Source organism: Convolutriloba macropyga, chromosome 9 (assembly GCF_964194025.1).
Source record: "Convolutriloba macropyga chromosome 9, txConMacr16.3, whole genome shotgun sequence".
In the NCBI taxonomy this organism is placed as follows: domain Eukaryota; kingdom Metazoa; phylum Xenacoelomorpha; order Acoela; family Convolutidae; genus Convolutriloba; species Convolutriloba macropyga.
Window position 1 is genome coordinate 30,490,908 of NC_134476.1, and position 20,141 is coordinate 30,511,048.

A 20,141-nucleotide genomic window follows, 5' to 3' on the forward strand; every position below is an offset into this window, starting at 1 on the left:
GTGCGCTGACAGTTAAGTTTTGTAAGAACTGCAGTTTTAGCCAAGCTTGTCTCCAAAGACAACTTGTGATGAAATTGAAATATTCATTATAATTAAATAAACTGCGACGAGCAAACTTTTATATACTGTAAACCATATCCGCAATTTCACAATCAGAACCAAACGAAAGATGACTCGGAACATGAAAAGTTTGATAGTAAAATGTTTTTGGCACAAAAAATTTTTTCTTAATTTACCAACTATATTTTTAACCCCCCCTCTCTCCCTCCTCCCAATATTACAAAGGTCCGCCTTCAAACCTTTCAGTGTAATTTAGGGACCAATATTTAATACAACCTGTTAGAAATAACTCATCACAGCAAAAATTTAAGCAATCAAAGTAATTTTTATGTGAACACAATTTTTGTTCATTCATAACAAAATATATTTTATAAACAGGTGTCATTGATTGCATCAGCAGATCAGTTAACTCTTTCCGGCATCGTTTGTTGTATATTTTTAGTCACTGCATCGGCTTGCTCTACTTTTCATTTGGGAGAATTGAGGATCATATTTAATCACCAATGTGAATTCCAATAAAATTTGCCCAAAATTGAGTTTTCATTACTAATCAATCATCCAAAAGTTCACTATCAATCAAATCTCATATTTAACCTCTAGTTATGAAACGCAATGAACTCTTTGGTGAAATGAGCCGAAGCAGTTTGGTGGCTTTTGTTTAAATTCGGATAAATTTCCTGCAAAAATTCATGAAAGGTCTTGATTATTTCAATCATCAGTCCGTTCTGGTTATGGAGTTTCAAAACATGAATTTAAAGCAGGTCTGTCAATGAAGAAAAAAACAATTTAAGGTAAAAGCACGTTCTCTAAGCCTCCTTGAACTTGTAAAAATCATCATTATCTATAAAAAATGACAAATATTCTCATCTCTGTCTTCTAATTTTTTTAAGAACAGGAAGAAACATACATTCATCATTAGATTTTGCGAGTTTTAACTTATTAAATGAACTGTATAGCGAGACATCATTTTTTGATAGTTCGACTTTTCAATTCTGACAAACGAATTTAGACAAAAGGATGCTCTCACTCAAAAAAAATTGCGACGCGATAATGAATTTAACGATAGTTAAACTTTCTGATTTGTCGCTGATTAGATGTAGTCGTCGGCGAGGGTGGGCTAGTTCATGGCCATGAAAATGTGAGCGATTCAAATCTGAATAAAAGTACTGCTCTAATTTGAAAAAAATTCTTTGTAACGAAGATTTTCAATTTCAACATGTAATAATCTTCGAACAGGCTAACAATGAAAAACTTTAAAGGTGCAATCAATTCAATGCTATTATGGACACTAATGTTTTATCTTTTATTGAACGAATGCGCAAGCGAGCAAAACCTTGAATTAGGTTTAGTTTAGATTTTGTGATTTTTGTTATTAGTAATGAGGCAGTTAAAAATAACATGAATTTAGAAAGCTAGGCATGCTAAGCTGCATACAAAAAGAAATGCTAAGCTGCATACGAGTTCGTTCTAGGTTAGATGACAATATACCCATTGCCAAAATAGCCAATATCACATTATACCCTAAGCCATTTTCAATTATACCCTAAGCAAAAACTAATTTTCAATTAAGATCTTAATTGAAAATTAGTTTTTTTCTTTTGAAAAGTCATAATGTGAACCAAAATTTACCAATTATTAAAAAAGAAGTGTTTTTTTTTCTAAAAAAATCTCACTTTCTATGGTTTTTGAATCAATGGAACTAGTTTTTGTACGTTAATCAGGTGACTCGTTCAAAACTTTTTTTGAAAAAAAAATCAAGATCGGTTGCCTCTATATACATTTTTGTGTCAATTATCTTTTAAGACGCAATAAATTAATGTCTGATATAAATTCACACTACACCCAACACGATAATTGCAGGTATTACAAAAATTCATTAGGAGTCATTATTTCGAGAGAGAGACTTTCTGTATTTTCAATTATACCCTAAGCAAAAACTAATTTTCAATTAAGATCTTAATTGAAAATTAGTTTTTTTCTTTTGAAAAGTCATAATGTGAACCAAAATTTACCAATTATTAAAAAAGAAGTGTTTTTTTTCTAAAAAAATCTCACTTTCTATGGTTTTTGAATCAATGGAACTAGTTTTTGTACGTTAATCAGGTGACTCGTTCAAAACTTTTTTTGAAAAAAAAATCAAGATCGGTTGCTTCTATATACATTTTTGTGTCAATTATCTTTTAAGACGCAATAAATTAATGTCTGATATAAATTCACACTACACCCAACACGATAATTGCAGGTATTACAAAAATTCATTAGGAGTCATTATTTCGAGAGAGAGACTTTCTGTATTTTCAATTATACCCTAAGCAAAAACTAATTTTCAATTAAGATCTTAATTGAAAATTAGTTTTTTTCTATTGAAAAGTCATAATGTGAACCAAAATTTACCAATTATTAAAAAAGAAGTGTTTTTTTTCTAAAAAAATCTCACTTTCTATGGTTTTTGAATCAATGGAACTAGTTTTTGTACGTTAATCAGGTGACTCGTTCAAAACTTTTTTTGAAAAAAAAATCAAGATCGGTTGCCTCTATATACATTTTTGTGTCAATTATCTTTTAAGACGCAATAAATTAATGTCTGATATAAATTCACACTACACCCAACACGATAATTGCAGGTATTACAAAAATTCATTAGGAGTCATTATTTCGAGAGAGATTTTGTATCTGTATTTGAAACAAAAATTGTAACTGACAAAAAATTTTACAGTAGTTCTTGAAATTTTACTATAAAAACCTGACGAGGAGCATTTTTCTATTTAAAAAACGCTATTTCGAATCTGATCCTCATCTGAGATGGCCAATTGTTGTCAACGTTCAGGACGGAAATTGCTATATTGGGTTTAGAGAGTTCTTGGCTATGATTTGTAAAAAAACCGTTATTGCAGCGTCTGAGCAATTTGCTTGAATATAAAGCAGAAGTTTCACTTCAAGCAGAAACAAACAATCCACTGACTATTTTAGTGTGCTTAAAAAATCCCTCAACTGAGGGACGCGTTTATTGGGAAAGATATGAAATTCGTAGTATCGCGTTTTAGTGAGTCGGGTTTGAATAAAAGTGTTGCACTAATTTGAATTAAATGTGTGCAACACTTTTATATAGACCAGAAACACGACCACTTAGCCTAACACAAACTTTAAAACTTTAATCGGAGTTAATTAGATAATTTTGACATTCCATGTCTCTGAAAAGTGACAAAAGAATATGAGTCATATTATGAGTAGTAAAGAATTTCTGTTAATAGGGAGAAAATTTTTTTGCTGCCAAATGGGGGTATGAATGTGAGGCAGGCTTTTTCTTGAGTGACTTCACAGACTTTACTTAAATTTTGACTTTCTGTATACACTTTACAGGACCAAAAACCGTCATTTTGTTGCTGCTAGTGTCCAGTATTGATCCGTAAACAAAAACGTTCTAATTTTTTCAAAATGTTTTAAAAGAAAAATTGAAAAAGATAAAACAGAAGAAGGGGTAATTTTGATTTCTATGAGAACTTAGGGGACAGATTTGAAAGCGGTATTTCAAAATTTATATTCATTCAGTTTCCATTGCAACTTATCGTGCGTGTTTGCTGACTGTAAGATCTAGAATAAATTTCTGGACAAAAGTGTACAAAAGCAAAAAGAAAACATAACAATTGAAACCCTGTTTCTTTAACGTAAAATTTGTAGACTGTTGCTTTATATTAAGATTCGAACTAGCTAGAAAAACAAAACTCTATTTTTTTGCGGAATAATAAAATTCATTTCGAATTTTACGATACACAGGAGGTACAGAATACAAAGCAAAAACGACGTTCAGAAAACTTTTGAAAAAAGTTTGAAAATAAGCCTTCTATTTTTCATTTCATGTCTTTTCGTTTGACTGAAAACGACTCGCATGCTGAGATTTTCTATCTTCATTGCATTTTAAAACAAATTGATGTTGAAATTGAATCAAGTTCTATTGATGTTGGAACAGTGCAATAATGAATTTAATGCTGCCACTGTCGTCGTCTATTTTTCACAAACCAAACATTAGTCTATTTGCTTAGACAAATTTCTGGTCTTTCCTAATGAGAAACGAATTTAAGCAAAATTTTCCTAACAAATTCTAAATTCGAAGTTTGAATTTTTATCAACAAAAACACAAGATTCTTAACTTTTTCGGAAAAATTAGACATCTATATTTTGCCAGGAGAACACATGTGTTGCAGTTTGTTTCCCTCTGGATGCTCGTTAAAGAAAATCCTGCTTTTCCTCCAAGGGAATCATTTTCACTAGGGCCGATACCAATTATTGTATCGCAAAAAAGATTATCCATGTTTTAGGCCATCATTATTTAATAGTACTCTAAATTAGAAGCACGTAGTTCTTATGGCGCTCTAATTAACTTACTGTTTTCTATGAGGTGTTCTCTAGGAAAAAAAGTAAAACAATTTAAAATTTGAACATCAAAAGTTGATCACCTTTGAAGAGATTAAATCCTTAACTATTCGGTTTAAGACTTTTTACAAAAAATCACGTGGTTTAATTTTATTTTTTGAAGAAATTGTGTTTCAAATTTTTTTCCTCCTCAGAAAAACACAAAAGGATAAGAGTTGAGTAGACCTATAATGCCAAATTGAAAAACCATTTCCAATATTTTGTCAATAAATTTTCATATTTTTAATATAAATATATAAAATAGAGATTTTTTGTCAAAAAAAGATTTTCATTCAATTCTGTGTTTAAAGTTTTCCGTGGAGTTTCTTGTTTTTTCTTGAAAACATCTGAGTTTATGAGAGCATTTCTTTTCAATCGTTTTCCTTAGACATCACGAATAAATTGACTTAAGAGGTAAATTTTTTCGTTTGTTTTGATGGGCAACCTAAAACTATTGGAAAATCAATTTTGCTTCAAGCCTACCCGGTGCACAAAACAGTTTTTACATGCAAAATTAGTTCTCTATGTATAAAGTAGTCAACAGAGTGTTTATCTAAACTGGTATCAAAAAGCTTTCCATTTATCTATGTATGGGGTATTATATTAAACTTTAGGATCTTTTATATTTGAAAACAAAAGAAATCGTTTTAAATTTTGCCATAAGGACTATCTCCGTCAATTGGGTTTTTGTGGGTGTTTTTCTAAAGAGAACTTACCTGCTGGAGATGGATGGTGGCACATTGACAACAATTGATGCTAGTATGAGTGCGGACAGAGTGCAAGATTTTCTGTTTTTCCTTTTGAGCGGGTAATATCAGCTATTGCAGCAAATAGCAGATTTCTTCCATTTTCCTAAAAATTGGAAAGTTTGTGTATCTTTTTAGCAATGTTTTTGCCATTTTAAGTTTGAATTAAAAAATAATTGTTTCAAGTATTTTGTAATGTACTTTGAACAACTAAATAGGATTGAACACATATGTCAAAACACTTCAACAAAAAGTTCAATTTGACCTGGCGTAAAATAGCTTCCAAACAAAACAGACATTTACATATTATCTATTTTTATATGCTCTATGTGTCAACTTGGGCAGCATTTCATCAAAAAGGTTGAAATCATGACGGAAATCGTAAATCTACGAGGCCAAGAAATTTTTACGACACATTAACTTTTATAGACGGACCGGAACTAGCTTTTATTAGTTGACAAATGTGTTAAAAGTCGCACTCATTTGATTTGATTGAAGAAACAATTTTCGGGTCTTTCCTATTATGCACGCACCCCTCCCCCACAAAATTATAGCCCCCTCCCCATTATGGCATATTTACGGTAATTGGAGGAGGGGGTTGTCTTTATGTGATATGGGGGGGGGGGGGGGGGTTGGTCTTTAATGGAAAGGACCCCAATTTGCTTCCTAAAATAATGATTTCACATTTTACACCGTTCTGCCTTTGAGCTCTTAACTTAAATCGGAATTCTGTTCTCTGTGTTTCAAACTGTAAGTGGTAGAAATCAAGACGTTGTGGGTTTTTAAAAGAACGCTTTTCAGCCATTCAGAACACTTGAAATCACAAACGGATATTTCAATTTATACTTCCTTCCTTCGAAAAATTACACGTATGTATTTAGTGTGCGTTCATTCATGGTTTGTGTACGGCCAGCCCATTTTAGCTATCGATAAATACTACTGAACTATTATCTCGTTTTTTAATGTTCATTTTTGAGAATTTATGTTAAGGCGACCAAAAAAAAACAAGAAATGGGTAATGCTTTGGGGGCATTTTCTAGTATCCCCAAAAACTTACTAGCGTGTCCCCATTGGTATATGTACGGTAATGGGGGGAGGGAGATATATTCTCTATGTTCACTAAGCTAGTGGGGCGATTGTGCCGGAGGGGGCGGGGAGGGGGTTATAGGGGAAAAATTCACAAACAGCTAGTTTTTTTGTTTTTCGGGTATTTTACCCAAACAATGCTGAGCCAATAAGTAAGGGCATAAAAAGGAACCTTGATGTCCTGGGCAACTTTTCAATTGTCTCGCAAATTAAGCACCACTACTTCGAAATGTGAAGTGGAATTTTGTTTAAAAAGAGAAATGGATTTCCGTCTTCAAGTGATATAGGTTGGCGCGGGCGAGGTTGTAGATGTGTTGTGGGCATATGGGGGCGTGGGGGGGGGGGGGCAGTGAGGGGCTTTCAGTTTACATTTCTAGTTGTTTCCTCTTGAAACTGTGGTTTGATTCCACAGGGAAAAGAGCAATCTTGTCTGAAGAAAATCTGAACAATTTGTCGCTTATTGTGCATTAATTCACTAAGTCACGCCTCATTCTGCTAAAGATTATATCTCCTATCTCACTATTTTATTTTACCTTTTATTTCACACACTTTCCTTACACGCCTGATTAGCAACTAGATCGGGCAATTTTGAGCCCGCTTTAGTAACACAGTTTAACGCCTTTTGTTATAAACCGCTGGTTTATGATAGGTTACGGGGACAGGCTATAATATTCGCGAATGGACAGGACAGTTTGATGTCTTGCCGTAGTAATCTATATTTCCATCCTTCTGTTTTACAACCTATCCTATCAAAGCGAAAAAATGAGCAACAAATTAGAGCCAAGCCGCATTTTTTGGAACTATCGGCCATTTTATGCCAAAGCTCAGTTGTTGGTTGCGAACTCCAACGCACTTTGAGGCGGCCGATTGGATTATACTTTATCCATTTTTTCTGCTTTTTCTTAACATTGCAGCTTGAAAATTAGTAGCGGAGCTAGCGCTTGGAAAACTGCAATTCTTTTTCTATCTTTTTTCCTTTTCTTTTTTAATTCTTTAAGAGTAAAGTAAAGCTGCAAAAATTAATTGTCCTACGCATTTTTCCTCATATGGAAACAATGAGGCTAAAATCCATTTCTGCTCAATTTATCTTTTATGTTTTATCGTTGCAGCATATTGGCTGAGATAAAAATAAAAAGATTTTTAGTCCAATTTCGCTCCAGCTTACGAAGCTTTTACTGAAATAAAAATTTGTAAATTTCAAACTATTTGGACAGTTTTCTTCAATTTTTACTGCCAGTTGTATGCGCCAGAAGCATTTTACTATTCGTAATGTTTATTTTTGTCTCCAATGGGAATTTTGAAATTTGTCGTGAAGAGGTTTTAAAAATTAACGCCGCGGGCTACCAAAACATTTCACACTGATTGGAAAATAAATTTTGCTTTGGGTTAATTTGGGTGCTTCATTTTACTATTACTAAACCACTGGTTATAACCGTTTATAACTGGGTTAACCTCATTTTGATAACAAATCTCACTAGTTTTTTTTACCATTTTCTTGGTCTTTACATTTTCAATTACATTACCTATATTGACAGGCATTCAATGCTAGCAATTGAAATTCAATCACAACATTTCCTTCTGATTTTAGCTCAATTCGTTTATAATTTAGCCATTTCTTTACAAATTAATAATGACAACTGGCTGAAAGCCAGCCTGCTTCTTCTGCTAAACGTTGTTCGAAGGTCAAACAAGAGTAATTATTACTAAATCTTATATCTAACTTGCAATGAAAATAGCGGTATTAACTCAAATATAATTTTGAATTGCGATTTTTATTAATAATTTGTAAACTAGGCTGACCTTATTTATAAGCCGACATCAAATAACTGGTTCACAGTTTTATTGCTGTTTTGAGGTCATCTTTCGGAGTTTAGTCTTTTGAAACGGCTTACTTGACCCGCTTTCCGTATTTGAGGCCAGCACGAAACGAAGGCCCATATTTTCAGTAGATAAAAGTCAGTATATAGCCGTAATCTAATTCGAATTATCACTTTTACTAATTAAGTTCGCAATATTGGTACCAATTTATGAACAAGTTTAGAAAAGTTTATTTATTTGCTTCCTGCTCAGAAAATCCAGAAAAACATTCATCATCAAAATTTGTGTAAAATACTGATGATGCTTCAAATATGTAAAAGCTGCAAATCTAAAACAAAAACTGACATTTTTGCAAACAGCATGTTACAAATATGCTTCTTTTTGGGCGTGTTTTTCTTTTGACTTTTAATCGTTTTTCAGATTCCTTGTTTCCTGATTTTTTTCATAGCTGGCGATGAATGCATAAGAACAAAATCTCTTTTTCGAACTTACGTTGCAAGCACCCTTAACACACGACATATCATTGAGCATGCTCGCGCCCGTCTTTATACAGGTACGCGAAAGCACGCATTCCCATGTATCCACCCCTCCCCCACACGCACACATACACACACACGCAACACCCAAACACTCGCTCACACACACACACCACTGAGACAAAATATAAACACAATCACAAACACAAACACACACACACACCCGCACGCACACACACATACAAACACACACATTTACACGTACACACATATGAATGCACACACAGACAAACCACATGATTACAAGCAGAATCACAAGTAACCTTTCACACATACAAACAAACACAAAAACAAACACACACACCCACGCAAACACGTACACACATAGGCATGCACACATATACAACGCATATGCTTACAAACAAAAACACAAATAATCTTTCACACATACAATTAACCACAAAACCAAACACACACACACACACACATACACGCACAGGTACACGTACACACATACGCATGCAACACAAACAACGCATATGATAAAACAAAAACACAAATAATCTTTCACACATACAATTAACCACAAAACCAAACACGCACACATACACACACACAGGTACACGTACACACATACGCATGCAACACAAACAACAAACAACGCACATGATAAAACAAAAACACAAGCAATCTTTCACACATACAAACGAACACAAAAACAAACGCACATACAAATACACAAACATACACGCACACGTCCACATACACGCAAAGGCATGCATACGAAAATAACACACAATCTTACAAATCAACTTTCACACAAACAAACAAACACACACACACACAGACGCGAACACACATACACGTACATGTATACACATACGCATGCACACACAAACAACGCACTTGCTAACAAACACCAACACAAACAATCTTTCACACTTACAAACAAACAAAAAGCACACGTGCATACACAAACTCACACGTACACGTACGCACATACGCATGTAAACACAAACAACGCACATTCTTACAAACGAAAACACAAACAATCTTTCACACTCGGAAATAAACACACAGGCAAACACAGAAGCGCACACATACACAAACACACAGACAAAATCCGCAGACGCACACACAGACCCACGCACAGAAACAAACACACAGACACGGACACACAACCACCAATGCCCTAAAACACAAATATAGAAACGCACACGCACACAAGCACTTCTTGAGATATCGACAGCTACATTGATATATGTGTGTACATACATGCGCGTGTATAGTTATGTTCGTATATACAATTTATAAATAAATATATTTAAGTTCACACACATATTTATATATATATATATATATATATATATATATGTGTGTGTGTATATAATATATATATATATATATATATATATATATATATATATGCATATATATATATATATATATATATATATATATATATATATATTTATATAAAAATACATATTTGTAAAAATTTGTATATACGCAAAAATCAAAATAAAGACATGTTTATTAACACATATATCAATGTAGCTGTAGATATCTCTGTAGAAGTGTTTGTCTGTGTTTATGGGCGTTGGTGTTTTGTTGTGTCTGTTTCTGTGTCTGTGTGGTTGTTTCTCTGTGTGTGTCTGTGTTTGGGTGTCATTTTGTGTCTGCAAATTTTTGTGTGCGTGTGTGTGATTTTGTTTGTAAGTGTGTGTGTGTGAGATTGTGTATATGTGTGTGTGCATGCGGTCGCACACGTATGTTTGTGTTTGATTTTGAGTGGCTTTGTATGCGCGAAAGTATGTTTGTGTTTTTGTTTGTAAGCATGTGCTCGGTTTCTGTGTGCACGCGTATGTGTGTACATGTAGGATAACCATTAAACTTGAAAATTTACCAAATTTCTCAAAGTTTGATGAATAAACAGCAGTATGCTTCGCTTACACAGTTTTCCACTACGGCTTGATATGATTGCAATTTTGATGCAGAAGTATTCAATAAATCACTGCCAAGGGTGAGCAGAAAAAATTAAATAAACTATTTTTAATTTTCAAAGTGGAAGAGTTTAGTTTATAACTATATGAATGGAAGAGTACAGTAAAAAAACGTTTTATAGTTTATAATTATTTTTAGCTTTAAAAAATTGTAGATGTTCTCTACACAGGGCTAATCAAATCTTCATGTGTAAACAAAAATCATACAATTTTAACTAACCGGGCCGAGATGAAAACGCTTTCAACGCTAGAAAACGCAAAATTATGTAAGACTGACGGTGAGTGCCATGAGTTTAAGTAAGATCAACCCATGAGAGTATGTCTTACATAAGTTCAAGGCATTCACCGCCAAGTTTACTTAACTTTGGGTTGAAATTATCGTAGATCTTATATATACTTTTGCGTTGATTTCAGCGTAGATCTTACATAATTTTCTAATGAACATAGCGTAGTTCTTAAGTAAATTCAACCCATTCACCACCAATCTTACATAAATTTGCGTTGAAATCAGTGTAGATCTTACATAACTTTCCTAATTTTGCGTTGAAATTAGAGTAGATCTTACCTAAATTCAACATATTCATCGCCAACCTTACATAAATTTGCGTTGAATTTAGCGTAGATCCTACAAAAATTTGCGTTAAATTTAGCGCAGATCTGGCATAAATTAAACGCTGTCATCGCCAATCTAACATTATCTTGCGTTGAAATGAATTATTTTACTTTGTTTTGCGGTCGGGGTGGGGCTGTAAGTGGGAGGTAGGTAGGTCGGGACGGGTGTACGTCGTACGTGGGAGGGAGTAATTGAGCGTTTGAGTGAGATAGGTGGGCACTTTTTTGCAGTGTTTGCAAAAAAAATCGAAAACCGGTTGCGTGCAAGAGAAACTGGAGAGAGTTGCAAGGAGATAGAAGTAGAACAAAAATTAAAAAAAAATCAAATAAGGTCTACGCTGAATTCAACGCAAACTTATGGAAGGTCTTCGCTTAGAAGCGCCAAATTATGTGAAACTTGATGTTACAGTCCAATTTATAGAGAGTGCGGTTTTTAAGCGAACCAAGGTTATGTGGCACAGCGGTAGATGAGGGACAAATAAGCAGGAGGTGAGTGGTTCTAGTCCCATACCCAGAGGACTACGAGTTGATTTTATGTAAGATCAACGCTAAATTCAACGCAAAATTATATAAGAGCTACGCTAAATGCAAAGCAAATTCATGTAACATAAGGGTTAACTAGCGTTGACAAGTCGAAAAGATCACAGCAGATTTTTTACATAATTTTGCGTTGAATGCGTTGATTTTTTATGTCTGTAAATTCAAAGCGTTCAGTGCAAAATTATGTTAGAGAATTGCGGTGATTTTTCTGACTTTTGTTGTTTTTGTTGATGTAAAAATAATAAATTCCACTTGTTCATGGAGAATTTGTACAAGAAATGAAAGATCAAAGCCGAAAAAAGAGAGGGGGTAGGCCGAAGAGAAATTGGACAGATCTTGCCAGATAACTCTTTGTCTAGCTGGATCTCGAACTTCATGCTGCAAAATAATATCTCATGTTGCTAATTATCCTGTTTTTGCTCCACTTATAGAATCTGTTGTAGAATATCTATAAAGATCTCTTTTGTAAAAACTTGTTTTTGATAAAAAAAACGATCGTTTTTGTTAAAAATAACTTTTTTTGTAAAATTCTTGCAGAATGTCATGAAATAAACGCACAGTCTTGGACAGAGACCTCTATTAAGTCCATGCCTTTTCGAACACGGGCGAGATTATCTACAAGTTTCACTTGAGCATAACAGCAATTTTAGTGCTGTCCATATTTTTTTCCTGGTAATCGTCAATTTCTCAAACTAAAAGAATTTTTATCAACACAACATATAATACTTTTTTCATTTTCAAAATAAATGATCTCGTTTTCTGTTTAAAATATTTTAGAGAAGTAGCATTATTCGCTTGTCCATGGCTATTTTTCTCATTTTATGATGGAATGGGAGGGGAGAGCGAGGTTGTGAACAAATTGGTAAAATCAAATTGATAATTTATAATATCTGTGAATGAGTTGTAAATTTTGTGTAATGATTTAAGTAGGCGTTTGTTTGTTAACCACCAAATGTGTTTTCCTGCCTGAAGTTACCGACACTGTCCACCTTTGATCTGGTTACTTTTTACAATCCAGACACTGGGTTTCAATAAATAAATTAATATCATTTTTGATCTTTCGTTCACTTTTCTACCCGTTAACTCGAGGCTACCTTGTTTTATTATTCTGATCACTAAAAGGCAATGTCGATAAAATTATCGCTGCACGCTTACGTCAAAGAAGGAGTGCTTATTTGTGCGGTCCCAAAAACATCCATGCCGCGTATTAATATATGATTGTTGACAAATAAATTGTAATAATAACTCTTTTAGCTATACTTTTTTTTCGTTTTAATATTTCAACCCTAGCAGTAGAAGCCATGAAAAACCGGCAATTTAAAAGAAAAAGAATTCAGTAGATCACTATCCAAGAAGCGTTTGACAAAAAATGACATCACATTTAGCTTAAAAAGAACAACCAGAAACAGGGGACAGACAGGATACAAAACAAAAAATTAAATAGTAAAAACAAGGGCAAAAAAATGCCTAAACTGAGGACCCAGACTGAAATCACCTCTGATCAGTTTCATGTTCCCTCAAAAGACTTTTCTCATAAGACCCTAGTGATACTGAAATTTTTATCGAGTAAGATCGAACAATTTTGTGACAGAGTGACTTATCATCACTTATCAAATAATGCATTGTCTGACGAACAATTTGAAGACACCTTGTCAGCTCTTAGAAGACAAAAAATCTTGGTCAGGTATTACGCACAAAAAATCCGCGGATACGATACTGCACGACCAAATAATACCGGGAAGAGTTTTTTATCAATAAAATGTCCCTCCGATTACGTCATCAATCACGTTTCTTCCTTTGACATTAATTTTTCTTGCTTTCCTTTGGCATCATCTCAATACATTAATGGCTTACACTTGAAAATCAGTTATTTTTCTTAAACACTTCTTCTACGACTCCAATTTTCAGAAGTGAAGGACAAAATAGAGGATGGCGGATAATGAGAGGGAGTAAAAACGGATGAAATGATGAAATGACAGGAAGTTGAGTGACGTTGAATTGTTTCATTGTTTCCTTTTCGTCTGTTTTTCATAACACTAGTTAACGACTAGTTATCAACTGGTTATGCCCTCTCGTGTATCTTTTTTGCTTGGTTCTGTCGCTTTTCAGAAGTGAAAGTAGGGTCATAAACGATTTAAACGGATATTTAACATGGTGTTTTTCTGCGGTTGTGGTAAACGGCGGAGCAATCGAGAAATAATGGAGGTCGTTAATCACGGCGATTGTTTGAACTAGGGTATGGAGAGCGCGGTGGGGGGGGGGGGGTTGAATGAGGTCTTTATCTCTTGTGGTGCCCCTTCTTTATGTGATCTATGCAATGCGGTTGTATGCTGTACATAGTGTGGGAGCAAGATTATCTGCGTCTTATCTGGTAAGGCAAAAGACAAGGTTTGTTGTTGTTCTGACAAAATGTTTCTCGTCTTTTTTGTTAGACACAACAAAGCAGCAATAAAGCGGGCTTAAATTGATTATTCCTTTTGCCTTCAAACGCAACAATAGCTTCATCTCAATTCTCCAGCAATTGTACTTCTCTTCTAGTCCCCTTTTACTCCTTATCAGCCCTCACCAGCTTCAAAACATCATCATCTTTATCATCCCATTTTATCCTTATTTACAAATAGTACTAGTAATATAGTACTGAACCAAAAGCCAACCACAAACGCCAAACAAAACACAACAACAATAACCGCGCCGACAACAACAGTCGTCCTGTACTCAAATTACTCCCAGTTATTGACTAAAAAAGCATCCTTTTAGAACATGGAAAAACCCTCCATTCTTATTTCCTTTTCAAAACTAAATAGAGTAAATATTTCTTATGGAGCAAAAGACAAACAAACAAACAAACAATACCTGTATTATGTTTCAAACATTCCCCTGTTTAGTTAATTCTCCATTTTGCTTAGTTTAGTGGGTTGACTTTTAGTTTATATTTCCATTATTTTCTCTAGTATTTATTTTGAATCGTGCTTGTATTGATTGAAGGATTATCGCCAGAATGGAGAATTGCAAAAAGGTGAAACGATTTCTATCCTATTACTTCATTATTGCAAATTTTATAAAGTAAAAACTGCACAAACTAATTGCGTCTTATTTTCTGATTTTACAAAACAAAGAAAGTCCCAAGATCTCAATTAGAAGAACAACAGAATTATTTCTGGCCAGTTTTTTTCAAAGAAAGTTTTACTTTAATTTTGTTTTCCGTAGATATGTTTTAAAAGTTTGACCTGTGTAGGCAACAATAATTCTCATTTTTCTGCCAACAATAATTCTCATTTTTCTCCGTTTTTGATAAGACTGAATTGATAGGTCATATTGCTGTGGAGAGATGCAAGAAAAGCACCTCTGGAAAGCTGTTGAACAATTGAAATGGTCGTTATGTATTTTTTCAGTTCTGGGCTTAGAATTTTTGATTTTTCTACACCACTTTAGGATTTTTATAGTTAAACAAATTTGGGAGAAAATTTTGTAAACAACTTTTTCGTCTCTCCAGAAAAATACTTATCAACCAAAAGACATATATTCTATCGAAAATGACTTTGCGTTTGAATGTGAATCTCAGAATGAAAACAAAAACCACATTCCGAACAATTTAATTAGTGTTAGTAGAGAGTTTTTCAATTAAATTGTTTTCAGAGCGAAAAAACAAATTAAATTGCACTTTAAATTGACTTTTTTCGAATTGAAAAAACAACTGACCAGAGGGTGCTAATTTCTTAATAATAAAGATACTTAATGAGAAAACTGAAGAAAAAATTGATGAACATAAGGCTATTAATAAGGCGAATAAAAGGTTATCTTTTTTTACAAATTTAAAGCGCTTTCTAACAGTTTTTAAATTAAACGACACGTCTTTTTTATATAATTCACTTCAAATAATTTTTTATCTTTTCATCTTTATTTTAAAATCAAGCACGTTTTCGTTGACTTGAACGGAAGCGATCTTGAACTTATTCCTTATTTTGGTTACAATGAATTACGGGAGAAATATGTGTCATTTTAAAGTTTTTCAACTTTTTTATCGCTTATCAGTTTAGAAAAAAGTAACGTTTTTAAAGCGTGTTTTTTAAGTGACTGTTAGCTATGATTCTAATCAAGTTATTTAGTACAGTTTTCGATTTCGTTGCGTAAAGAGAAGTACGGTAAAGGAAAAAAGTTAGTGTTAGAATTCGAAAACTACTGAACTTCATACTAAAAATTGAACCTGATTTGATTTAAAAAACTGCAGCAAAAAATTAAGCAAAACGAGGGTGAATGTTTCTAGAATAATTTTAGAGATAACTGTTTTGTCAAGAACAAAAATTTCTCCTCTCTCTTTTAATCACTCTTTTTCGTCTACCGTGATTAGTTTTTTTCCTCTTTCCACGTTCAAACTCTCCCATAAACTTTAGTGCTGCTACTTGGCAACATTCGACTAGGACCGTAGGGCCCTTTTGATTATCTAGCCGTTGAATTGTGTTTTGCTGTAGATTGGTTAATTACGGTAATGATAATAGACTACTTGAAAACAATTTAATGTCATTAATTTTATTAAAGTACTGTGTAGGCGGGTATTGCGAAATAAAGAAACCAAATTGTTTTATTTTAGGTATTTTTCCAATTTTCCAACTAATGTTATCTTTTGATCTTCTAATGGTTTTATTCAAAAAGGCAGTCATAACAAACGGCTTATGCCCATAAGGATGTTGGGAAATTATTCGTTAACTTTTTTTTCATCAGGTGTTTTTGAAATTCAATTTTTTACTGAGGTTATGGCACAAAACTTTCATTTTTGATGTTTTTCTGATTTATTCCCTATCGTTTCACGGGTCCAAATCTTATGTGCAATAAATTGCATGTCACCAATTCTCCCCATATTGTTTTATGTGTTTGATTGCTTTTATTTATGAGGTGTCTTTTGATTGATGTGTGCGTTTTTTTATTTTATGATCTGACAAAATTTTTGTTCTATTTCGATATTTGAATTCAAAATATGTTATTTATCTTTTGATTTTTATTTTTATCACGATGAACTTCAATTGATTTTCCATATCCAGCCAACAAAGTGACAATGGACCGACGCTGTGAAAATTTGAACAAACCGAACTTATTTTTAAAATCAGAGTTGCTTTGCGGGAAGTATAAAATTGTTTTAGGAAACCAAACCAATGATAAAATCATGTCCAGATTATTGATATAAAAATTGAACTCACGAAAGTCATATATTTGTTGTCTTTTTTGCTCATAATTTTCTAATATTGCTCGACATACTAACGTAATTGCTTTGGGTTATTGAACACTTTTTCTTACTTAATTTTGTTTGCAATTTTTTGTTATTATTTTTGCTGCAATGGCTTTTCAGCGAAAGGGATAAAATTGAGCGCATTAAATCAAATTGCGACTTTTTGCAAATTTGAAGTTGGTGTGGAACCTTGGAGTGAGTACACACCCCAGTCGATTTCGAATGGTTATCTTGCAAGATTCTGGCAGATTCTGCCAGAATCTTGCAAGATTATGCATAATTTTGCAAGATTTCTGCCAGAATCTTGCAAGATAGCCATTCATTCTGCCAAAAACATGTAAGATAACCATTTTTCTGCCAGAATCTTGCAAGATAGCCATTCATTCTGCCAGAATCTTGCAAGATAACCATTTTTCTGCAAGAATCTTGCAAGATGGCAATTTTTCTGCCAGAATCTTCTATTATATCCACTTTTTGCACAAGATCCTGAAGGATGGATTGATTAAGGTGAGTAATTCTGACAGCAAGAGATTTGAGCGAAAGCTCTTCTAAAGTCTTTTGAAGCTCAAAAAAATGACAAGCCAAAGATAATCACATTTTGGGGCATTGGCAAAAGCTTAAGCGTAAGGACTTGAATTAAATGAAAGGAAGCTGTTTAAGATGCAAAGACTAATTTCACATAATTGTTTCATCAGAAAAGATAATTGTTACATAATGTGTAGTTATGTAAATCATGATAAAGTTGAAAGAAAATGCTTTTAATGGTAATTTATTTTGTTTTAACAGTTCTCAAAGGCAGATTTTAATTGGTTTTCTTCAGATAATTCGTATTTCCAGATTTAAAATCTATTTAAATTTATTATTTTTTTAAAAAAACCCGCAACCGATTCTTAAATAAAATTCTGCTCAAAATAAATGTGTTGCCTGAATGAGAGCCAATAAGAGGACAGCTCGACCGGAACGAACTTGCAAGAATTTCGCAAGATAACCATTTTTCTGGCAGATCTTGCAAGATAACCATTTTTCTGCCAGATCTTGCAAGATAACCATCTGGTCTCGACTGGGGCAGCTACTCTTGCAATAAAAATATCGTAATTTTTGCAACCAAAGTTTCAACATTAAAATCAATGCTTAGGGTTTTTCTTTTTGCGTACTGAAAGTTAATTGTATGCAATTTTTGGTAAAAATTTTGTTGTTTTCAGGTTAATTTTTGGTTTATCAGAGTAAAATGGTTGTACAAAATCACTGTTATGTAATTTCTAGAGAAAGAGGAACTAGTTCGGATTTTGGGGGTCAATGGTTTAATAGTGAAGAAAATTTACATTAAGATCAGATTGCATTTTTCAGAAACCAAATTAAGTAGAAAAGCTTATTCAACAAAAATGTGACGATTTAGACGAAATAAAGTCGATTCATGTTTGACTCACTTGTTTGTTTGACTTGTAACAGATTCTAAGACTTTATCTTCCCAGAGCTGCCAGACAGTGTAATTCAGTGTGAATCCAATAGGGGAAACAGATATTTCTACTGTTCCGTTCTATGGTTACGTCATTCTAAGATATTTCAGACCTCTAATTATTCTTACTGAAACCGATGTATGAGCACGGACGTTGACGTTAACTAGAAAAAACCAACAAATGCATCCGACAAAATGAACGAGCAAATTATGTTCGTATATGGGTTTCAGGAGGTCTGACCTGCTCAAATCCCATATACGAATATAATTCTCTCGTTCATTTTGTTGGATGCATTTAGTTGATATTTTTTTAGCTTAGTGAACGTCAAAATCCGTATTAGGTTTATACACTAAATTACGGACCTCAAACAAGTATTATGCTCTGATTTAAGGACTCAAAACGCGTAGCTTCCCTGATATATAGGAACGCTTGTTACCTCTATATACCACATATACGAGTTTTAACGGTTCGAACAGCGACACGTAACCACAAATACAAAGAATTTTTGGAGAGTTTCAAAACTGATAAACACCTTTTTTGGAGTTTACGCTGTGAAAAAAATTAAAAAATTTACTCTAAATGAATTGTATCACCACTGGTTTATAATAATATACTTGTTTTGTAATGGTTCAGTGCTGAAGTAGACTTGTCGGTGAGTCCAGTCTAAATTTTCTTTAGTTTTTCTAATTTTTCTTAAAATTAAATTTGAGGATTACTTTTAGAGATTGCAGCAACATCAACAACAGCAACAGAACAATCACTTGTTATCAGTGAACAACATTTGTGCTAATAATGTCTACTACGACAGACAACCAGCGATCGAATCTACCTCAAATAACGTCAGAAGCAGCAGTCCCCCCAACTGCAAAATATCTCTTTCCCTGCCCCCTCCCCCCAACTACAACCTAGCCCAACTCATGCCCCCTAGCCTTACTATATCTTCAAACAATATCACCCCATCAACACCACCCAACAATAACAACAGCAACAACTGTAGCAGTAGCAATACCGTAAACAACAATAACAACAACATTACCAGTAACAACCTTTACACTCCTCATTATAACTCTAACTCGCACAGTAACACCCACTGTGGATTATCGGGTGCATCCAGCTACCTTCACTCCAGAGCAGCCCAGGGTACCCACAGCCATAACAACAGCCCAGTGAGCCGGCTAGTGCCTCGTCTCTCGGTGGGTGCGAGTGATCCCCCCTCCCGCAAACAAAGCATCATCAGCAGACTCAGCATTGCCAGCAGTATCAAGCGGGCATTCTCCACCAGCTCCATCCTGGAAGCACCTCCGAGGTTGGTCACGACTAGTGGGAAGCGAAATATAGGGATTATCAACGTGCCTTTCAGTACCAGACAGCTGAACAATGCATTCCGATACATGGTCAACGTCCACTGGGCTATACAGATGTGTCTCATTGGGGGTAAGTTAGTCACTCAAACTGTTCTCTCACCTAGGCACACCCCAAAGTTGGGGTCAATCTGAAATTGATCAATTTCTAATTAAGGTATTAAGAAACCTGTTTTTTAAACTTGTGTAAAAAAGACTCGGAAAAAAATATTTCCACTTGAAATTGAAGAAAAAAGAACATGCAAAATGCTTCAATGGAGTCCGACCAACAAAAAGATAATTATGTGTTTCTGCAGGTGCTCATACTCAGCAACTTTTGGCTCTTAATTTCTGTATTTGTTTAAATTCAGT

General features: G+C 33.9%; 1 protein-coding gene across 1 annotated transcript; it reads left to right on the forward strand.

Annotated features, from left to right (window-relative positions):
* The first annotated feature begins 7,406 nt into the window (after nucleotides 1-7,406).
* Nucleotides 7,407-19,925, forward strand: LOC142346178 (uncharacterized). Its single transcript, XM_075398687.1, has 3 exons — nucleotides 7,407-8,131; nucleotides 14,206-14,767; nucleotides 19,152-19,925. Exons 2-3 carry the CDS (start codon nucleotides 14,750-14,752, stop codon nucleotides 19,923-19,925), a joined length of 792 nt encoding a protein of 263 aa, XP_075254802.1. The 5' UTR covers nucleotides 7,407-8,131; nucleotides 14,206-14,749.
* Nucleotides 19,926-20,141: the final 216 nt, after the last annotated feature.